The sequence below is a fragment of the Gallus gallus genome, chromosome 19 (genome assembly GCF_016699485.2).
Source record: "Gallus gallus isolate bGalGal1 chromosome 19, bGalGal1.mat.broiler.GRCg7b, whole genome shotgun sequence".
NCBI classification, from domain to species: domain Eukaryota; kingdom Metazoa; phylum Chordata; class Aves; order Galliformes; family Phasianidae; genus Gallus; species Gallus gallus.
Genome location: NC_052550.1, coordinates 567,801 through 587,128, shown reverse-complemented (window position 1 = coordinate 587,128; position 19,328 = coordinate 567,801). Strand labels below are relative to the sequence as shown.

Here is a 19,328-nt window from a genome sequence, read left to right as displayed (position 1 = left end):
ACCAGGTCTAGTAATGCTTCGCCTCTGGCCGATCTGTCCGATACCCGGAGCAGGATGTCATCATCAACAGGCTGCAGCAGTCTCCTGGATTGCTTGCAGCTCACCTTGCTCTTTTCCCTGCATATAGCTGGGTGGTTGAAATCCTCCTTCCGGAGGAGAGCTTGGAGCATGACGGCCCTTGTAGCTGAAGCCAGGCGGCCTCATCAGCGGGCCGGGGTAGCGCTCTTCACCTCTGTCAGTACGGCGGTGGACGCACCGGCGAGGGCCGAGACCTGTGCCCCTTCGGGGGAATCCCCGGGGGCGTCTGGTGCATCCACTCGGGCAGATATGGCAAGAAAGGAGACTTTGGTTCAGGCTGTTGGTTGTACCGAGTGCCCCGAACCTTCTCCTAGTGACGCGGCAAGCATGCGGCCGGATGCGTGCTGGTGGATGATCGTTTAGGACAGGTGGCTGAGCTGCAAGAAGCAGTTCAATAGCCGCGTAGTATCAGAGGTGAGGAGAGAGAGATTGATAGGTTGTTTATTAACCATGTTCCAGTAAGGAGGCAGTACTGAGGAGGCACCCCGGTCCCCAGTGACGCACCAAGCAGGGCTCCGCTTCGGTCCCCGCTCTCCGGCCTCACGACCACAAGCAGCTACGGAGCTCTTGCGGCTACAGACGGCTGTGGTCTCTGTGAAGAAACCGGAGTTCAGCCGTCACCCAGGGGGGTTCTGGGGCCTGGGGACACCCATCCCCTTCTTGGGCCCCCCCCGGTGTGTGGGGAGGTGCTGGTGGGGTGGCGCTGCAGCAGGCACAGGGCTGGGATAGGCAGATGGAGAGAGACATGGTGTGCTGCAGGGGTGTCCCGCTGCGCCCCCACCTCACCCTGAAGGAGAATAGGATCCCGGATGGCAACACTGAGCTGTGCAGCCTTTCTCCAGACTTCCCAGGATGCCCCCACACCTGCTCAAAACCCTCCCAAAATGCCCAGAACACTCCGCGACCCCATGAAAAATCCTCAGGGGCCCATCCCTCCAACACTCCCCAAGGCCCTTAAGCTGGCCACAGTGTTTCCCAGGCCCCCAAACCTCACCCAGGACGCCCAAATTGCACCCATCTCCCCAAAACTCCCAGCCCACTTCTTTTCCAGCTCCACAGAGACACCTCCCCAGCCCGGAGCCACGGCAGCCCTGCGGGGGCACCCCCCAGTTTGAATTACAGTTGTGCTTTTGCACCGTAATAAAAATGTAACAATCTTGTAGAGGCTTCAGAACAATCACTCTACTGTCATATTCACAGGAAAGGCGCAGAACAGACACATGGTGTGCCAAGCGCAAGGGTTTGCCTTGATTTATTCAGAGGCGAGCGAGCGAGAGAGGAGAAAGAAAAGAGAAGGGGAAAGGGAAAAGAGAAGGGGAAGGGGAAGGGGAAGAGAGGCAACCTAAACCTCCCCTGCCTCAGTTTAAAACCCTTCCCCCAAAACCATTGCCCATGAGGGTGGACAGCAATGGGACAATATTGCTGTCCATCCTCGTATACAGTCTTCACTCATTCCGGCCCAGACGGCCCAGGAGTCTCACACCCACGCTCCACAGAAACTGTTGGCAAAGCTGTCCCGGTTTCCTAGCACAGCTGTTGGTTCCGCCACACCGCAGGGCGCTGTGCAATACCCCCTTCCAGTGCTGCGAGGGAGCCCAGCGAGCTTGTGGCTCTTGGCAGAGCCCGTTTCTGCATCCCTTCCCCTGCTGGGAGCCATCTGCACGGCTCTCACACACCCCACACTCCCCAGGTGCTGTCCTCATTCAGCTGAGAAGCCTCACCTATAGCTTGGGAGGAGTGGGACATCACCGAGCCATTCCTGTCCTGGGTTCAAGGGCAGAGCACACCATCACCACACTGACACCTCCCCGTTTTATCTTAGCTAAGTACTGCTTGGTTGCTTCTCTCCTCCAGGCTGGGGGTAATTTGGGTAAGGCATTCCATACAGGAGAACCCTACGTCTTCCCTGGGTGTTGCCCCTATTTGGGCCAGGGCCAATGGTGGCAATCTGACCGAAGGTAGGCGCGTTTCCATCGCTGCTTTCAGAAGAGGTTTCGTTACTCTCCCACTGTCATGGTTTGTTCGCAGGAATTCCCTATCAGAACATCATGCAGTACGCTGTCAGAACTGGGGCTGCTGCCGGGAAGCTGCAGTTCCTGGGGTCGATAGGTGGGAACTACTGTTCCCAGCAGCCTTGCTCATCTCCACACGGTTTCTGGGAGGAAAGGAGGTGATGGAAGCACGGCCCTTCTGGCCGCACTGCCACTCTGCAGCCCAGTTAGGAAGACATCTCTCTCCCCTTTCTTTGATCTACTACCCTTGATTCCTTTTATATTGCGTTCTCTCCCATTCCTTTACTCACCGTAAGTGCTTCAAAGATGACACGATTCAGAGTCCGTTATATTTCCACAGATAGCACATATTCCTCAATTACCTGTGAGACAATTAACACATGAACACCTGTTGTCAAACCACAAGTCCGAGATCCCCTGGAGAGCAATAATCAGCCGAGGTGCGGCGAGGGACGAGGCCACACACCCATCCGGTTCCTAGTAGTCGAGCCATTTAATAACTGCACGCAGCCGTTTGTACAGAGCGGTACAAATAACATGCTAAGTACGACAAGGCACGGTTCTCATAACTTGCAGTTGCTTGCAGCTTGTCTCACGGCACCTGGCACAGCGGTCTCTATCGCAGCTCCGCATTCCTTCCGCCTACTCCCGTCGTTGTTCTGTGTGAGACAGTGATCCGTAGCAGCTGTTTTGCTCGCACTGACCCAGGGGGAGATAAACCTGACCTCCCTGGGTCAGCCGGCCGTCCACAAACACCGACCTCAGACAGTGATTTATGAAGTTCCCAGTCTTCTATTCCATGGTCTCTTCTACTGCTTGGCGTCCTTTTAGCGTCACGACAGTCCAACCAACAGTCTTTTTCTTCATCCAGTGGTCTTCCTCGCTTGCCCTCCGGATGAACTCCAGTTTTGTCCTTAATTTCCCGGACGTGGTGGGGCACCACGTCAAAGGTTTAGCAGAATTCCAGGTGGACAACATCAGCTACTTGTCCGCTTCCGACCGATGCGTCTCAGAAGCCCACCAGGTGGGGCAGGCTGCTCTGCCCTTGGTGAAGCTGTGCTGGCTGCCTGGGATCACCTCCTCACCTCCCATGTCCCGTGATCTTCCCAAGACAGTCGCACCCAAACCGCAAGTGCGACCCATCCACGCGGGCAGCCATTCACCGGCAGCAGAAGGATTGGCAGGAAAGGCCTCAGGCGTCCTGGTGAGCAGCACTTTGCCCAGGAGTCTGCAGGATGCCCTTGCAGAGACCCAGGGCTGTATTAGCAACAGCGCAGCCAGCAAGGGTGGGTGAAGTGGTCGTTTGGCTCTGCTCAGCACGAGAACGTCACATCCCAGTAGCGCTGAGAGCAGCGTGGCCGGGGGGCCCCGTTTCGGTCTCCAGATCAATGGATATGGCTGAACCGAGCTGGTGCTTCCTTCCTACTCTCTGTAACGGATGGGATCTACAGCCTTGGCTCATAAGAGAGAAGCAGCAATGTATTTATTGATGCAGTATAGTGATTTAACAACGTTTATAGAGATTTAACAAAGGATTTGAGATGTCAAGGTGCGCTCGACCATTCACTGCATAAAGGATAGGCTTGAACACACGCTACCAGGAGACTTTCCTGTTCAGTCACGAGGTTCGGAGCAGACCCTCTTGCTTCCTCCATTCCTTGTTAGCGGAATCTAATCGGTCCCAGATTGGGTTGATGTCGGTGACCCTTCCGTTGGGTCACGGTGCTCAGAGCGGACCCCCCTGGTTCCTGCACCCCTTAACTGTGGAGGCCAGGAACCCCGTGTCGGTCAGTGGTTTCTGTCTGAGGGATGATGTGCTCACAATCAGTCTAAGACATAACCTTAGCAAAGACAACACAGGTCAACAGTTAGTCACTTACTGAGGATCCATTTTGGCAGAGCCTCTTAACATCAAGGCACAAGAGATCACTGCAGCAAGCGTAAGGAAACACTGCACAGACTGCTATCCGCTGCTGCTCTTTCCTGTGGGCACGAACAGAAGCGGAAGACAGAACACGGGCAGGATCAAAGACCACAAAGCCCTGTGAGCACAACTGGAAAACGTTAGAGCCCACGTTATCTTCTCAGTTTTGCCAGCTGAAAGAAAGAGAGAAGCCTGAAATAGGTGCGTGATGCGTGTAATCTCCTGGCTGCGTGGCTGGTGTCAGCGTGAGCGTTTTGGTTTCTACAACAAGGGGACTTTTTGTGAAGATGAGAACCTGCCAGGGAGGGGTGGGATTCTCCTGTCCAGGAGAGGCCGGACAATCCGTGGCAGCAGGCTGGCCAGCCCAGCACGGCAGGCTTTAAACTGGAGGATGTGGGGGACAGCGTCCATAAGGGCAATGCCATTATGAGCAGAGGCAGTGGAGTTGCTCTGTATGTGAGAGAACAACAGGGATGTATCGAGCAGCGTACTGCAGGGAACTGCACCGAGGGATTTGGACGGGGGGAGCTCCAGAGGTCCCTTCCAGCCCCTGTGATTCTGGGATTGTGTGATCAAGAATTCCTGCAGCAGCTGTAACCTTGAGAGGCTCCCCCACTCGAGGGGAGATCCAGCCATACGTTCCGCTTTGGTACAGGAGAGCGGGAGGGCTCCGGGCTGTTTCCTGATTATAGGGGTGAGATGACGGCTCGTAGTCATAGCGGATCGTGACTGTAGTTTTGAGCTTGATGTTAGGCCCCCCGGAACCTCGCTTAAATCAGACAGCGTTCAGCACTGCCGTTAGTCTGCTGCTGGCCCAGCTCCTGCGGAGCGCAGCTCCGGTTTCTCCATCAGCTGGGCTGGAAACAGCCGGGATTGTGCTCACCCCTGCCGGAGAAAGGCTGACGGCGCAACAGTCAGACTGGGAGGAGAAGGGGGAGCGGGGAAAGCGCACCGTCATTCTCGCCTCTCGCTTTTGGCTGTATGGTACTGCATTCCCTTTTTGAAAGATCCACACCTTGAAACCCACCTCCCTTCCTTAAGTGCAAGTTTTGTCTTTAATTCCCCATTTGTTTCGTCAAAAAAATTCCCCTCTGATTTCTTACTGGAACAGGAGCCTCAGGTCTGCTCCTGGCTAAAAGCTGGCAGCAGATGAAGGGCGTTTTCGTGTCTGTGCTGGTTCTGAAGGCAGTTCTATTCTGCAGGATGAGCACAGGCTGCAGCAGCCGCATGTTCTCTCCGCCTGGGCGCGGAGCAGCGTAGGTTGGGTTAGCTGGCAATGAATGAGATTTTTCTGCCAACGTCTGAAACCTCAGGGCAGGAAGAGAACGAGTCATTGCTGGGTCAGGAAAACCAAAACGTTTATACGGTCTTGTTCCAGTGATGGCCCTAGAAACCCACCGCAGGTGACGGGCCACAGACAAAGCAGCGACCGTTGCTAATTTCCAGGAAAAGAGCAAAGGGAAACAGCTATTGGTATAGAGGAACAGCCCCACTCACACCCAGAACCCCAGGCAGCAACGAGCGCTGCAGCAGAGCCCTGGTCTGGCTGCATCCAGTGAGGAAGGGACGCTATGTGTACGGAGCTGGTCTGATGAGGATGAGGGAGGAGTTGCAGTCCCCTTGGCACAGGCTGCCCCACGTCATGCCGCCCTTGAAATTCAGCCGCACGGAATAACACGCTGAGTACCACCACCCGCCCCCCGAGCGGGATGCACAGTTCTTCCTTGAAGTGTCCTGATCCCGATCCTTTGTGGAGAACTTCATGTTGTTGTGCATGTTACTGGGATTGTCCGAGTCCATGGCATCCCCCGCTGTCCCTGAGTAGGAGCCCAGCCGCAGCCGGTAGCCCTGGGACTCGTTGTCCACACTGAAGAGGTTGTACTCTGCGAACCTGATGTTGTTGGAGGCATCCTGGATGACGAACCTGACCCGGTACACCTTCTGCTTGGCGATCTGGTGGATGTACTCGGTGCCCAGCCAGTAGTCGCTGTGCACGTTCCCAAAGCCGTACTTGTAGGTGCTCCAGGACTCGGCCCAGGTGATGTCTGTGTTGTAGCGGTTCCTCTGGATGACCGTCCAGCCCCCACCTGTCACGTTCATCTCACAGTACACCACGATGGGGTGGAGCCCTGAGGGCTGGATGACGTAGACGCCACTGGGGCTGCCTGCAGAGATCTCACTGCAGTCCTTGGGCCAACCTGCGGCAGAAAACAGGTGGTTGTTACATCTCACCTGACACAAGGAGACGCTGAGAGCACTCCTTGGTTGGCCCAGACCAAGGAATGGCAATGGGGTTGGTGAGAGCACCGCGATGCCCATGGAATGCTCCTTACTGTCTTTCTTCAGAGTGTTTGTCCAAGTGCTGGAGAAGGTCTTCTTGGAGGTGTTCTGGGCTTGTGCAGGCACGGAGAGGCCTGGGGCGGCCAAGACCAGCACGCTAGCAAGGAGTGGAAGGCACTGGGTTACTAGAAAAGGGAAAAGATGTAAAAACGTTGAGACGTGAGGTGGGAAACCCCCCGGCTCCAGCACTCACACGTGAGACGCAGGAACACACAACGTACGCTGCGCTCTGTGCCAGACGGGGAGCCGAAGGCCTCCGCTCCTCTGCCCAAGGGGTGAGCAGCTTGCCCTTTCCCCGTCCCCAAAGCCACGCACGAGGCAGGGTCAGGTGGAGCACAGCACCGACAGCCCACCGAGCCGAGTTCTCGCAGGAAAACATTCCTGGCTCCAAAGCAGGACTCGGCTGGGGTCCCCAGCAGGGCGGGCACGGAGGGGTGGAGGGGAGTCCGGCCCTCTGCACGCACTGATGCCCCCGGTCCCCATCGGGGGCAGTGCTCAGAGCCTCTCCCGGCGCCCTGCAAGGAGCCCTCCCCAGCCCCGCACTCACCCATGGCTGCAGCACAGGGCTCCCTCTGACGCGCAGAGCTGTGGGGCCGCAGCGGGAGAGGCACTTGTAGGGCCCTCTGCAGTGGGTGGGGTGAGCGCGTCTGACCCACACAGCCTCCTTTCTCCTGGGGGTGGGAATCAAAGCGGGTTCCCTTCTGGCCCGCAGAAAACATGGCCTGAGAAGAAAGTGACCGTGGTGCCTGGCACACAGCTGCAAAGAAAACAACGCCTGTGCCAGCAAGAGTGCTTGCAATGCTCTCTGCCGTGAGTGCTCCGCTCCTTGGGTGAAATTCCCACTGGGAACGGCGTAGCTGGGAGCTCTGAAGAGCGCTGCTTTTGAACAAACACTTGGATGCCAGTCATCCAGCGGGGAGAGCAAACACTGGGGACTGGAGAGACCTTGAGTGGTCGCGGTGAGAATGGAGGGCATCCGAGGTGCTAGGAACTGGACGAATCCACGGGTGGATGGGGTGGGTCACGGGGATCTGAGAGCGCTTAGAAGGCAACAGAGGGGATTGGAGAGTACATAGAGGGGGTATGGTTTGGGTGTGAGGAATGGCAGGGGCTGGGGTGTGCGTGGAGGGCGGCAGAGGAGATCGGGGCATGCATGGATGGGAACTGCGGTGTTGCAGAGCGTGGGCTGGGGGCAGAGAGGGGCTGTGGTTTCCCTCCTCCTTTCCCCCTTCTCTTTGCTTTCCCCCAGATTTTGGATGCTGCTCGCAGGTGCCGCGGTCAGTCAAAGCTGATGGGGAGTGGCCGCGCAGTGACACCCGCCAGCCCCCCCAGCAGCTGTGGGTGCATCCCTCAGCGCCCAGGAACTTGTCCGCATCCAGCTTGCCCCAGCGTTCCCCGACCCGATCCTTTCCACCAAGGATGAATCTCCCTTGCTCAAGTCTTTCCCGGCAAGCGCACGTTTTCGCTGCTCTTTAAACTGCAGGAATCCTTCTCACCGTGGATCTCCTATTGAACCGAGCTCCTTGTGAAGCAGCACTGCCCCAGAGTGCCCATCCGGGAGGGCGCTTGGGGCGGCTCCGAGGTGGGGACAGGTTGTGATGAGGACAAGGAGTCCAGGCACATATCAAATGAGTTTAGGATTCCAGCTCCTGCACTTCAAGGATATCTACGTGCCTTTGCACAAGTGCTTCTCAGCGCAGAGAGATCTCAGTGCGGAGGACGAGATGCGACTCGTTCACTTGCTTGCTCCGTTTGGGAACAGCCGCAGTGCATTAAGCTCCGTGGCAGCGGCAGTGCGGGTGTGTCGGTGCAGCCCTGTGCCGGGCCGCTCTGTGCTCTCAGAGCACATCACTGCTGCGCTGCTGCCTCTGTGCCCGAGCAGCGAGTTGGGACGACAGGCGCTCCCTGGCTGCGTCGGACCCTCTGGCACACAGCTCTCCCGGGGCCGCGCGCACAGTGGCTCCTGCCTCTGTGGGGTTGAGTCATCCCCTCCTGTCCCATACCTTCTCTCTCCCAGAAATAGCTAAGACATTATGATTATAATTTGTAACAGAAGCAAAGGCAAATTCTCCCCCACTCCATACGGGCAAAGAGTCAGGGGAAGGCCCCGGGAGTCCCCATTACACCCAGCGGACAACGCACGATGAGCAACTGCTGATGTTTTGGCCCTCGGGGAAAGAGCCTGGTGAAAGTCCACAGGAGTCCACACTCCCTTTGAGGCCCTGGTGTCCAGGTCCATGGGGTGCCCGGGAGTCACGGGGGTCTGGGAGGCTCCGGAGATTTTCGGCAGCATCGCCAGGAGGCCCTGGGAGGAGGTAAGAAGGATGGAGAGAGAGTAGGAGAGGGAAGGGGACCTCATATCCCCATCTGTTGGAGGAGAGGGAAGAGGGCCGTGGGGCAGCTGTGGGTCCTGGGAGCAACCGAAGGATCTAGGGGTGAACGCACGGGGGGCACCGGGGGTCGTGGGGGCAACTGAGTCACCTGCACGTAAGCAGGGTCCCAAAGGGACTACGGCGATTCTGGGGAAAGTGAGGGAAAGTGACAGGGTCTCAGGGGCAGTTAAGGAGGCTGGGGGAAGCAGGGTGCTGTGGAGAGGTCCTGGGTGTGAGTGAGGAGCCCCAGTGTGGTCAGAGGGCAAAGGGAGTCCCAGGGGAAAATAAGAGCTCTGTCAGGTGGAGGGTCACAGCAGTCTGTGCTGTGGGGGACGTCTGGTCCCCTCACGTCCGTAGGAATTCCTGAGGCGCTGGGACTTCAGGGGGATTTGGGAACCCGACGCAGGTCTGTGAGGGACCCCAGCCGCGGGAACGGTGAGTGCAGCACACCAGCAGCACTTACAGCAGCAGCAGCAGCAGCAGCACGAGCCCCGCGACGCCAAGGACCAGCCCCAGCTGCAGGGATGTGGTGAGGTGCAGGGGGGCCCTGCCCTGGGGCCAGCGCAGCACAGCTCTGAACCGGGCCTGGAGCTCCTGCTCAGCCTCCACGCTTCCCCCCGACACTGCAGGGACCCAGGCGGGCACGTGGGGAACTCCCGCCAGGAGCCACGTGCCCCTGCAGCCCCTGCTCTGGCACAGACCCGGTGGCCCCCAGAGCCCCCACACGCCCCATAGCCCCACGAGGACCTGGGGTCAGGGAACACCTGCTCTGCCCTCCCCTCTCACCAGGGCCCCGGGCGTGCAGGCACCCTGCTCTCGCCGCAGCCCATCTCCTCCCACCCCGTGCACCCAGGGATCCCAGGGTCCCACTGCTGCCCTGGTGGCTTCCGATCCATGCACACCGTTGAGGTAGAAGTACTTGCGGGCCAGGGTCTCAGAGGCGGCCCCCAGGCGGCAGGCGATGGTTCCCAGGGTGGGGTCCTGCACGGTCAGGCTGGGCGGTTCCCCAATGCCCCTCTGCAGCTCCTCAAACAGCGCCAGGTCCTGCGTGCGTATCTGGGGCGTGGGGAACCCGGCCCATCGGTGCACGCTCGCAAAGGCACCCGTGTCACATGCGTGCTTCTCGTGTCCCCACGTGCTCCTCGTGTCCTACGCTCATGCACGTGCCTCGCACCTCACGCCCCACGCACGCTCCTCACGTGCCGCACGAGGGTGCACAACACGCACACGGGTCACTTCCTTCACAGAAGTGCACGACAAGCTGCACACACAGTGACCCACCTCGTGCTCACGCTCACGCTCACCCTCCGTGCGGGTGCTCACTTGTTCCTGCCCTGTGCGCTCTCACACTTGCTGCTTGCAGCGCGCACATCCATATCATGTACAAGCAGTGTCCCCCGCAGCCGGCAGCACTGCTGCCAAGCACACAAGCGGCAATGCCCCCGTGCCCAGATCCCCCTGACGTCTGTGCGCACTGCACGTGCATGCTGCTTACATCCTTGGCAAACATCCACGTAACCTGCAGCTCAGGAGGGACGGCGAAGGGCACGTCGCAGTGCAGCGTGATGGCTTCATCCTCGTGGACCCACACGTCCTGAACTGGGAGCATTGCCAGCTGAGCCCACCCGCGCTCACGCACCTGCAGGAGCGGCTGCACCCCCGTGCGACTGCCGGTGCTCGCAGCAGACACGGGCAGACACACAGCCTGGGTAGCGATGTCCCGGCCCCCGCGCCCCCACCTGGGCAGTCTACAGGGAACTGGCAGTCCACGAGGCGGCAGGTCGCGCACTGGAAGACGCGGGCGGCCGGCTGGTGCCCTGGGAGGGAGGAACTCGGCAGTGTCGGGGGGTAGGAGGGGAAGGTGGGGACGGGGCCGCGGCAGAACGGGAGAGGCACTCACCGCAGGGGGGGATGCAGGCAGGAGCTGGTTGGGGGAAGCATCGTTAAACTGGGGGTCGCAAGGGGTCCTCATCCCTGTGACGAGCTGTAAGGGCTCAGCCCCCGTCCAGCCCTGGCATGAGGTCCCTGGGGGTGTCTCCAGGAAAGGGGTGCCCAGAGTGGGGATCTCTGGGGTGTAAATGTCCAGGGGGGCGTCTGCGTGCCCCGGGTGGGGAAGCTGGGCGGGTGGAGTCCCAGGGTTCACTTGGGCAAGAGTCCTGGACGGGGGTCCCTGCTGGCCTCATACCTTGCTCCAACTGGCCCAGCTTCACCCAAATCATTTGGATGGCTTCCTGCAGAGACACCTCGAAAGGCTCTGGGGGCTCACAGATGTCCACATCAGACAATGTCCCCACCCCCAATTCTCCCCATGTCAACGCTCCTGCCCCCACTAATCCCACACATTCCCTGTGCAACTCATCTGGATCCCATATGCCCATCCCAGAGTTCCATATGCCCCTAAATACCCCCCCAAAGCACCAGACTCTCTATACCCTGAAACCCATACACCCTCAGGATTCCCCAAATATGCCCTGACACCACCCCAGAACTCCATACATCCTACATTCCCACGGTTCCCCATTCAAGCCCTCCGAGTCCTGTCCCCTGTGCCCCTAACCTCCTATACGTCTCATCCGCACACACATCCCTGCTCACTCTTGTCCTTCTGCTTCTCCAGTAAATGCAAGGCATCCATGATGATCTTCCGCAGTGCTTCGCTCTGACCTGACCCTGGGACCACAACAAGGGCACTGTGACCACCACAGGGTCAGGATTGGAGGCTCAGGGCTAGAGGGTTCCAGTAAGAGCTGGGGGAGCGTGAGGGGCTGATTCCCGGAGTCCTGGTCAGGGCGTAGGGGTTCTGGGAAGGGTCAGGTATCCCTGAAGATCCCCGGGGCCTTGGGTAGCTCTGGGAGCTGCTGGAAGTCCCCAGTGTGTCCCTGCCCAGGGCTGGGTGATCCCCGGCGTTCCATGCAAGTCGGGGGTTCCCAGAGATCCCCGGGGTCCAGACCAGAGTTAGGAGAGTGCCAGACGGGGCTGAGGGGTGCCTGGGGGCATCCACCTCAGGGCCGGGGAGACCGTGGCATGCTTCAGGGCCCCCAGAATGCTCCTCCGAGCGTCCCGTTGAGATGGTGGTCCCTAGGGTGCCAGTCAGGGCCGCTGCCCTTGGGCAGAAGGTCCCGTTGGGGTGGGTATCCCTGGGGTCCCACCACCCACCCACAGTGACAGGGGCAAGTGGCACAGCAGCCTCTGCGAGGGCCTCCAGGCAGTGCTGGTGCTGGGAGTCCTTCTGAGAGCTCCTGGCGATCTCACGGCAGAGCCGGGCCCACTGAACGGGGGGCCCAAAGCAGAGCAGGCAGGGGTGGAGCCCCGGAAGCCAGGGCACCAGGAGCAGCAGGAGGGGCACCCACCGCTGCTCCATGGCCCCAGAGCACAGCACCAGCATGCCCAGGTGCCCAGGTAACCGGGGTTCCGAGGTGGGGCCCGGGTCACCTCCCAGTGAGGTGGGGATGGAGATAACTCTGACACATAGCTTTCGGAGATGGAGAAGGGGCTCTCGCTCTCCTCATTTTCATCTCCTCAAATTCTTTGCCTTCGGTCCCCACTGATAGTACCTCATGTTCCCAGACACCCTCTACCTTCACATTTAATTTCCGCCAGCCCCCTCCCGACCCCCAGTTTCCTATAAGCTGATGCGTTGCGCACCCTCAGTCCAGGCTCTCGGAGTCTCCAAATCCCAGCTGGTGAAATCCACACAAGGCTCCACTTCTGGTTTGGTGCTCAGCTGTATGCAAGGTACCTACATAACTTCTGAAGTGCTCGGTCTCTGGAATGCTAGCAATTGCTTCGCGTTTGGAGGCAGCACTCACTGCGCAGTGTTGGAATGCTCCTGGAGCTCAGCTGCTCACGCTTCACGTTTTGTGCTGAAGTATAAATCCCAGATACTGCAGCACAGAGGAATATTCCATTCCAAGGTACAGAACAGCAACCCCAGTTTTCATAGGAATGGCTAATACTGAGAATCTGAAAACTATTTACAAATAGCTAGGAACGGAAACCAGCGCCAGGTTTCACTGCAGAAACCTCAGTAACGGCGTCGAGAGGGAATACAGACAAGCCCCAGGCAACCGCGGAAACACCTCCCCAAGTGTCACTTCCCAACACCATTTTTGAGATACCTTAACACGGCAGGTGCTCTCTGTAGGCCCTGGCAGGGATCACTCAGGCACACCTCTTTTTGTGGTTGTGTCTCTGAACACGGACTCATGTAAGTAGACTTTTTACCAGACCAGTGTCAGACTCTTCAGCCACACGTGTCTGTTCTCAGCTGACCGGCAACACCACCCTGCGGACACATGGCCTGTTGGCCACGCGTTTGGGACTCGGACAGAGCCAGATTCTCACGTTCTGATTGGAGTCTGGTATGCTCTTCCTACCAGCAGTGTCACCCACGGCCCTTCCACAGCCATTTCCGTGGTTCACGCATTACGATCCACTGGAAAATATTCTGCACTTCGGTCTACTGAACCAGTTTGACCTGCTCCAGAACTTAGGATTTAGTTGAATATTTGAATGAAGCGCAAAATAAAGTGATAAATAAGTTAATTTATCTCTTCACAAGCACACAGACCTTTTGTGATTAACAGAAATCAGTCTTCAACTCTTCCCGCTCATCGCAGAAGCTTTTGTTGCCCCCCACAGAAACACAGAATGGCATGGGTTGGAAGGGACCTCAAGGATCACGAATCTCCACCAACCTCCCCATTTACTAGACCAGGCTGCCCAGGGCCCCATCCAACCCGGCCTTCAACACCTCCAGGGACGGCGCATCTACAACCTTTCTGGGCAGCTGTTCCAGCACCTCACCGCTCTCCTGGTAAAGAACTTCCCCCTAACATCCAACCTAAATCTTCCCTCTTTCAACTTAAAACCGCTCCCCCTTGTCCTGCTGTTACCTACCCTTTCAAAGAGTTTACTCCCTTCTTGTTTATAGGCTCCTTTCAGGTACTGAAAGGCTGCAATGAGGTCACCCCGCAGCCTTCTCTTCTCCAGGCTCAATAAGCCCAGCTCCCTCAGCCTGTCTTTGTAGGGGAGGTGCTCCAGCCCCCGATCATCTTCGTGGCCCTCCTCTGGACCCTCTCCAACAGCTCTCTGTCTTTCTTGTCCTGGGGGCTCCATACCTGGATACAGTACTCCAGATGGGGCCTCACAAGAGCAGAGTAGAGAGGGAAACTGGGGACCCCACCGTGCGGGGGGTCCCCAGTGACCCTCATCTTGTGCAAGGGGGAGGGTTCAGTGCCCCCATTTCCCGACAATGTGAAGGGGGTCTCGCAGCCCCCAAAACACAGGGGGGCTCTGGGGGTGGGTTCTGCCACCATCCCTACCCACAAAGCAATAAGAGGGACCTTGGAGGCGGGGGGAGCTGGGACAGACCCTTCCCAGATTTCAACCGAAAACTGTCCCTGGGGGGCATTTGGGGGATCTGTATTTTGTAAATGATCTGCTCTATTGGGGGGGGAGGGCGGCTCTGGGGTTCCCGACTCCCGGTGCAGGTCCCTGGGGTGTCCTTGCTGGGGGGCTGTGTCTCAGTGTCACTGCAACCTGGGGGGACAGCCCCATCAGCGGCCCCCTCCCACTCCTCCCCACCACGGTGGCTGCCCTGTGGAACCCTGGGGCTGCCCCAGACCCGCTGTGCAATCCCCCCCCTTCAGTCCTGTTCCTCCCTGACCCCCCTTGGCCGCAGCATTTAATCACAGTTAGGAGGGACCAGAACTGCTGTGTGTTCCCTCCGCCCCTCTCGCCCACTGAAACATTTTGTTCCTGAGATTAAATTAACCTGCACAACTCTGTTTCAGGCTGAAAACGGAGTGTTTGGGGGAGGAAGGGGCATCTGTGTCCTGTTTTGCAGGGGACTGGAATGACGGCATCGCGTGGTGACAGTGCGGCCACGACGGGGGCTCTGCTGGGGCTGAGGGGATTGCAATTCCGGTGGTCATTTTGCATGGCTGGGGTCCATCACCAGTTAGGGTACACAGGGGGTGCACAAGACTCGGGGGTCCGTCCCATGGGGGGCCGTCAGGAGCACAGGGCGGCGGCGGCGTCGCGCTCCACCTCGATGGACACGATGTGGTGCCCAGGCACCATGGCCAGGCCCAGCACACGCGGCTCGCTGCCCGGGAACGCATCTGCAGGGAACAGCAGCCCCGTGTCAGTCTCACTGCCACGTCCCCATCCCCACCGCTCCCCGTGTTCCCATTCCCATCACCCCCTCCCCATCACTGCCCCCCTTTCGTCACTCCCCTCACCCGCATCAGCCCCTGAGTCCCTACTGCCCCTGCGGCCCCATTTCCCACCGTGGCCCCGTACCCGCAGCCTTGAGGAACTCCTGCGCGGAGCCGAGGATGATGTTGGCGTCGCGGTCGGTGCAGAGGAAGGCTCCCACCAGCGTGCGCCCGTCCGACATGCGCACCCGCAGGCTGCGGTTCAGCAGCGCCGCCAGGCGCCGGGCGCGGGGCTGCGGCCCCCCGGGGGGCTGCACAGGGGAAGTGGGGTTGGACGCGGTCCTACAGCACCTCTGTAGCACCCCATGACCCCCCAGACATCCCACGAGCGCCCGCAGCACCCCCGCAGCTCCCAGGACCGCCTGCTGAACCCCATACCCTCTCCACGCCTCGACGGCCCCCTGCAGCACTCCCACAGCCACGCCTACAGCTCCCAGCAACGCCTACAGCTCTGCCACAGCACCCCCCGCCTCCGCACCTCGCACGCAGCGCCCCTTTTCCCGCTCTGTCGCTCCCAGCACCTCAAAGCACACCTACGCTTCCCAGGACCCGACAGCGCAACGCAGACGATCGCCTGGAGGATCGCTTACCGCGCTCCCCGAGCACCCGTCGAGCACCCCTCAAGCTCTCGGGACTGCCTATAGGACCTGCATGGCTTCTGGGATTACCTACGGGACCCTGCAGCCCCCCTACAGCTCCCAGGACCCCAACAGCATCCCCGCACCGCTACCACCTCGACAGGTCCCGCGACCCCCACGCACCGCCCCGCGCCCACCCGCACCCCTCTACGGTCACCTCACGGCTTCTAGAGCCCTCGTACAGCCACCCCATAGGCCCCCGTGGAACTTACAGGCCTCCCACGAGCACCGCCGCCGTCCCGTCCCGTCCCGTCCCGCCCCGCCCCCACAACACCCCCAAACGCCCACCCCGCTCACCGCCGGCTCCGCCATGGAACCGCACCGCTCTCCGGCAGCCCCCGCGCGGCGGCGGCGGAAGGACCGCGCTTCCCGGCATGCCCCGCGGCGCCGCCGGGAGGGTGTGTGTGGGGCGTGGGGGGCGGCCCTCGGATCAGCCAATCGGGAGGGGCGCTGCCGGCCGCGTTGCCATAGAGACGGCGTCGCTTTCCGGCGGCGTTGTCGTTAACGGTGCTGCTTTCCGGCGGCGTTGCCGTGGCAGCGGGCAGCCTAAAATGGGATTGAAATTGGACTCGGTGATCTCGAGAGGTCTTTTCCAACCCCTACAATTCTGTAATGTGAGTGGATATAAAGGTGGGGGGAAAGAGTTGAGGAAGACTAAAATGAGAGGCAGAAAGGGGGGCAGAGGCAAAAATGGAGATGTAAAAGGCGAGGCTGAACTAGAGGGGTAAAATGGAGGAAGGGGCTCCAGTGGGGGAGCAGGATGGTGGGGACGGAACTGAGAAGCAGAAGGAGGGCGGAATTACGTGGTCTTACAATGGGGGAACTCTCCCATGTAACATTGTTGGAAATATCCAAATAATTTATCGGGACGGTATCTCCGACAAAGCAGATTGTTTTCGCAGTTGCAGTGGTGGGCCTCCTGCCAGCCAGAGAGCACACAGAAAGCAGTGTTATCTATTCTGTGCCCTATTACTCGACGCTTACCTCTTCCTCCCCTGGGTGCTCATTGGCTGAGTACTTCAGGTTCACAATCTTCCCGATGCTCAACTACACATACGGATACGGGATAAACATAACTTGTTGCTAGCTCAGCATATATCGCTAATTAGTTAACTTCTCACGCTTGCTCATTCAACACTCGGTCGCTGTTTCTGGACATCTGCTCGTCCTTGCCTAGAGATAAGCTTGCAGGGAGGATAGAGGGGAGTATCGTGGTGTCTTCCTGTTGCATCCCAACCTATCCACAGAGCGAGGCAATCCAACCTTGTGTAGAGGCCCTGGCTTCTTTGATGTTTGTTAGGTCTGTTTTTCTTTTGCTGAGGGTCTCTTATCCAAACAGAACAGCCCTGCAGTATGCTTTCTAGTCCATAATACTATACCCATACTATTTGGAACATTTAAAAGCTATTGCAGTTTTGCAAGAAAGAATTAATCACATAATTCAGCAACTATATTTCTAAAATATGCTACTAACATATGTGGTATTTCTACTTTTTACATCAACTATTTCTAAGGACAAGTTACAAAATACAAATACGTTGTGTTCTACTTCTTCAGATCGATTGTCCTTTTCAATATCTAATGTAGAAACAACATTCCATTCCCACAGCACTCCCATACAGCTCCCCATATGGCCCCTATTTTATGTCCTCATGACCCCTTCCACCCCATAACCACCCTACATCCTCCCCTTTGGCCCAATGACCATCCCACCCCATGACCCCCATAGGCCCCCCTTGCACCCTGTGACCCAACCAGTTCCTCTCCCCGTTCCTCCCTGTAGCCCCTCCATGCCATAAACCCCAGATCCCCCTTCTCTGACCCCCTCATAATCTATGCCTCCCCCCTGCTCCAGGTGTGCCCATGTCCCCATTGTCCCCTGTATCCCCCGTACCCATGTGCTCAGTGTCCCCTATGCCATAAAATCACAGAATGGCTCAGGTTGGAAAGGACGTCCCAGCGCCACTCCTGCTGTGTGCTGGTTTCCCCCCCAGCTCGGGCTGCGCAGGGGCCCATCCATGGCCTGGAGCACCTCCAGGGATGGGGCACCCACAGCTCCGGGCAGCAGTGGAGCACCTCACTGCCCTCAGTGAAGAACTTCCTCCTCATATCTAATCTACATCTCCCCTCTTTTAGTTTAAATCTGTAACCTCTTGTCATCTAACTGTGTTCCCTGATAAACAGTCCCTTCTCAGCTTTCCTGTACGCCCTGTTAGGGGCCGGAAGGCTGCAGTGAGGTCTCCTCCTGGAGCGATTCAGGGTGTGCTTTAAGGGGGTTCTCCTGTGCCCCCACCTCGCCCTGCAGCAGAACGCAGGCCCCAGTGATGCTGCCAGGCTGCGCCTGTCCCCACAGCCCTGTCTCTGCCTTTGTCATGACAACATTGAGGCCTCTGGTGGTATTTGGGACAGTAGGGACCTCAGGAGTCCCCTCAAGATCCCAACAATGGCTCTGGGCCGACCCAAAACCAAAAGTTTTCCTCAACCCCGCTGTGGGGGGGAAGGCAAAGGGGATTCTTTTATAGAGCTTTGAACTAGGTATGAAGAGGTGTGGGAGTGAAACTGGAGTCACTAGAAATGAGCCTGTATGGAACATGCCTGTTCTTGAGGGAAAGGAATGTGCTAGTAAGATCCCACAGTCTTATGTTTTGGTGAGGGAGGAGGGTCATGCACCTTTTCGTGCAATCTGCACAAGAGTTGGTGTGGGGTTTGTTACTATGGAAACAGCTGAGTATGGTCTAGAGGTGTTAGGGCTTCTGCCACTCAAAAGGTGGCCCAGCTGAGGTACATTTACTAATGCATGCAGCATAGGTAACAAACAGGAGGAGCTGGAGGCCATTGTGCTGTCGGAAAGCTATTATGTAGTGGCCATCATGGAAATGTGCTGGGATGACTCACACAGCTAGAGTGCTATGATGGATGGTTACCAACTTTTGAAAAAAGATAGGCAAAGCAGGAAAGGCTGTGGTGTGGCCCTCTATGTTAAGAAAAAATGTGAATATCTGGAAATTAATGACGGTGATGATAGGGTTGAGAGCTTGAGTTTCAGAATCTAAGGGAAGGCTGAGATACTATCAGGGTGTCATGGTTTTATGACTTTTGGTTATCAGTATTCCACATCATAACATCATGTAATGCACTGGGAGTTAAAGAGTTAATGCTCCAGTTCCAGGCACCGGTCTGGGAGAGAAGAACTACATGTCCTGGAAGACTTTGCGTTCAGAGAGGAGATATAACCCCTGGCAAGATCACCTGATGTCCTTTTTTTTTTTTCCCTCAGCTCTCCTCCCTGCTGCTCATCCCAACCACACGATCACTGCAGCACTACTGTAAGGACTACAGCTTTCAGATACTGTCTCATTATATTTGATTTATTAACTTCAATTCTAATTATATTGTATTATAGTGTGTAATCTTGCATTCCGATACCATATTTAGTAAATTAGTTTGTTTGTCCTCAGATTGTTGCCGCTGTTTTTAATTATTTTGGGGTCCTCTGTTTCCCCTTTCCGGAGGTGTGGATCTGCAGATCCCTCCACCCCACCAATCACGGGACCGGGCCAAACCAGCCCCTAAACCACTGACACAGGGATAACCCACTGGAGGGAATCTGTGCTGCAAACTTGATTGTATGTGATGGAGAGTCCCCCAGAATAATGAAAAGCCAGAGGTGACCCTGCTAAAATTGTTCCCATCTGTGGAATTGTCCGACAGTGGCAGGCAACCCTCTAGAAACCTGGTACATC

At 57.7% G+C, this 19,328-nt stretch overlaps 3 protein-coding genes across 15 annotated transcripts; all 3 read right to left on the bottom strand.

Moving 5' to 3' along the window:
* Positions 1-1,304: 1,304 nt before the first annotated feature.
* LOC112530086 (fibrinogen-like protein 1-like protein) lies at positions 1,305-7,027 on the bottom strand. The gene is made up of 3 exons (XM_025142139.3): positions 6,902-7,027; positions 6,348-6,479; positions 1,305-6,212 (listed from the first exon to the last, which is right to left on the bottom strand). Exons 1-3 carry the CDS (start codon positions 6,903-6,905, stop codon positions 5,584-5,586), a joined length of 765 nt encoding a protein of 254 aa, XP_024997907.2. The 5' UTR covers positions 6,906-7,027; the 3' UTR covers positions 1,305-5,583.
* Positions 7,028-8,374: 1,347 nt separating this feature from the next.
* On the bottom strand, positions 8,375-14,847 carry LOC112529957 (sperm acrosome membrane-associated protein 6). Of its 12 annotated transcripts, none has more exons than XM_040650323.2 (11): positions 12,845-14,847; positions 12,536-12,610; positions 11,883-12,450; positions 11,322-11,396; positions 10,912-10,980; positions 10,627-10,650; positions 10,466-10,543; positions 10,222-10,325; positions 9,629-9,782; positions 9,190-9,349; positions 8,375-8,659 (listed from the first exon to the last, which is right to left on the bottom strand). In XM_040650323.2, exons 3-11 carry the CDS (start codon positions 12,109-12,111, stop codon positions 8,608-8,610), a joined length of 945 nt encoding a protein of 314 aa, XP_040506257.1. In that variant the 5' UTR covers positions 12,112-12,450; positions 12,536-12,610; positions 12,845-14,847; the 3' UTR covers positions 8,375-8,607. The 12 variants fall into 12 exon arrangements, with proteins under 12 accessions (XP_040506257.1, XP_040506258.1, XP_040506263.1 ...); XM_040650324.2 differs by having other exon boundaries at positions 12,536-12,589; XM_040650329.2 differs by having other exon boundaries at positions 12,372-12,450; positions 12,536-14,847.
* LOC121106519 (N-alpha-acetyltransferase 38, NatC auxiliary subunit-like) lies at positions 13,252-15,932 on the bottom strand. Of its 2 annotated transcripts, none has more exons than XM_040650331.2 (3): positions 15,874-15,932; positions 15,033-15,198; positions 13,252-14,851 (listed from the first exon to the last, which is right to left on the bottom strand). In XM_040650331.2, the coding sequence occupies exons 1-3, from the start codon at positions 15,895-15,897 to the stop codon at positions 14,742-14,744; spliced, it is 300 nt and encodes a 99-aa protein (XP_040506265.1). In that variant the 5' UTR covers positions 15,898-15,932; the 3' UTR covers positions 13,252-14,741. The 2 variants fall into 2 exon arrangements, with proteins under 2 accessions (XP_040506265.1, XP_040506266.1); XM_040650332.2 differs by having other exon boundaries at positions 15,883-15,932.
* Positions 15,933-19,328: the final 3,396 nt, after the last annotated feature.

Excerpts from the sequence above, each read along its gene's own strand:
- LOC112530086 (XM_025142139.3), bottom strand. Across the intron at positions 6,213-6,347 it reads AAACACTCTGAAGAAAGACA|GTTGGCCCAAGGACTGCAGT; the intron begins GTAAGGAGCATT and ends TTTCTGCCGCAG.
- LOC112529957 (XM_040650323.2), bottom strand. The coding sequence starts at position 12,111 with ATGCTGGTGCTGTGCTCTGGGGCCATGGAGCAGCGGTGGGTGCCCCTC. Across the intron at positions 10,981-11,321 it reads GGAGAAGCAGAAGGACAAGA|AGCCTTTCGAGGTGTCTCTG; the intron begins GTGAGCAGGGAT and ends GTGAGCCCCCAG. Across the intron at positions 10,544-10,626 it reads TGCCTGCATCCCCCCCTGCG|GGCACCAGCCGGCCGCCCGC; the intron begins GTGAGTGCCTCT and ends CCTCCCTCCCAG.
- LOC121106519 (XM_040650331.2), bottom strand. The coding sequence starts at position 15,897 with ATGGCGGAGCCGGCGGTGAGCGGG. Across the intron at positions 15,199-15,873 it reads CGGAGCCGGCGGTGAGCGGG|CCCCCCGGGGGGCCGCAGCC; the intron begins GTGGGCGTTTGG and ends TCCCCTGTGCAG. Across the intron at positions 14,852-15,032 it reads GGAGTTCCTCAAGGCTGCGG|ATGCGTTCCCGGGCAGCGAG; the intron begins GTACGGGGCCAC and ends TGTTCCCTGCAG.